General features: G+C 20.7%; 1 protein-coding gene across 1 annotated transcript; it reads right to left on the reverse strand.

Annotated features, from left to right (window-relative positions):
* Positions 1-84: 84 nt before the first annotated feature.
* LOAG_15309 (hypothetical protein) lies at positions 85-1,463 on the reverse strand (the record flags this gene model as incomplete). The annotated part of the gene is made up of 4 exons (XM_003150800.2): positions 85-251; positions 595-802; positions 951-1,105; positions 1,316-1,463. Coding segments are annotated over 4 exons (678 nt in total), but the record flags the coding sequence as incomplete, so codon positions are not given.
* Between the last annotated feature and the right edge of the window lie 241 nt (positions 1,464-1,704).

Raw genomic sequence — 1,704 nt, forward strand, 5'->3', positions numbered from 1 at the left:
ATAATGCATGATAACCTTGTATTTTTACACAAATCAAAATATAAAGTTATTAATCACTTATCAATATTTTGCTAGTCATATATTTTAATCACGTATTTTGATAACCTTGATAATATATGATAACCTTGTATTTTTACACCAATCACAGTAATAACATTCACGGCCACATGTTGCAACATCCATACAACGTAATTTTCCAATTGGTTGAATCATTACGTCAAGTTTCATTGCAAGACGATTAATATGAACTCCTAAAAATTAAATAAATGAAAATTTTAAATTTTGCAAAATTTTCTTTTTAAAAAAACGAATAATAAAAATACATTTTAGGAAAATTTGATAAAAATTTTGTGATAACAATAATTATTTATAAAAAAAAAAAGATGAAAACAATTTGATTATTTCAAGTAATTTTAAATTAATTTTTACATTATTTAAATTTATTAATTTATATAATAACTAAAAACAAAAATAAAGCAATAAATAAATGAAAAGAAAAAATACCAGTTTGTATGCCAAAACTTATTAAATTTAAAATATAAAATTATTAAATTTAAAATATTAAATTATAAAAAATTTTTAGCACATACTTACTTGGTGGCAATGTTACATCAATGGACATATCAACGCAATCAGGCCACGTCAATTTTAACGTATCACCATCACGTTCCGATGGATGACTAAATGATGGATTTGCTAATTTAATTGGATCTGTGCAATTTTTACCGGTAATTTCACGGCAACATGTTGATGTTCGAGCATCTTTCAATTTTGCAATAAATAAATTCTTGCTAATTACTGCCTAAAAATTATTTCATTTAGTTTATTGGAAAATTTATTCCAATTTAATAAAAATTTAAAAATTCAAATTTACTAAAATCATTAAGTATTATATATTATTAATTATTAATTAAATTATGTAAAAGAGAATAATTGATTAAAGTATATACCTGATAAGAATGATCGTTAATTTTTTGTACACTTCCTGTTGCAATAGGTACATCCTTATCATTATAAATGATTGTATTACCTGATTTATCAGCTACAACTTTACCTACACTACGTCCTTGTGCATCATAACATTGTGAAATACCAGGAGTTTCAGCTATAAATAAATGATTACATTTAATATTTTTTCAATTTTGTCAAATTAAATTTTCATTAATTGTAAAATTATAACAATTAAGTAAAAATAATATTAATGTAATTATCATTATTTATCACTCTCTCATATTTTATCATTTAACAAATTATCAAATTCATTGCATCTTATCTTTAAAGGACGAAAAAAAAGTAGCCAAAAAATCAACGTTACCAGTGCAGTGATATTTCTCCGATCGTCTACCAAATAATGATTGCGAAAATTCATCCTCATCATTAACATTATCAGCTGATAGATAAGCATCAACCTTATGATTATCCCTTTTTATCGTATATGCATATTTACCATTTTTTCTTTTTCCTTGAAATTACACAATTTAGTAGTAATCAAATTTAGAATGATAATAATGATAATAATGATAATAAGAATAATGATAATAATAATAATAATAATAATAATAATAATAATAATAATAATAATAATAATAATAATAATAATAATAATAATAATAATAATAATAATAATAATAATAATAATAATAATAATATAATAATAATATAATAATAATAATAATAATAATAATAATAATAATAATAATAATA

Source organism: Loa loa (genome assembly GCF_000183805.2).
Source record: "Loa loa unplaced genomic scaffold supercont3.1785, whole genome shotgun sequence".
NCBI classification, from domain to species: Eukaryota; Metazoa; Nematoda; class Chromadorea; order Rhabditida; family Onchocercidae; genus Loa; species Loa loa.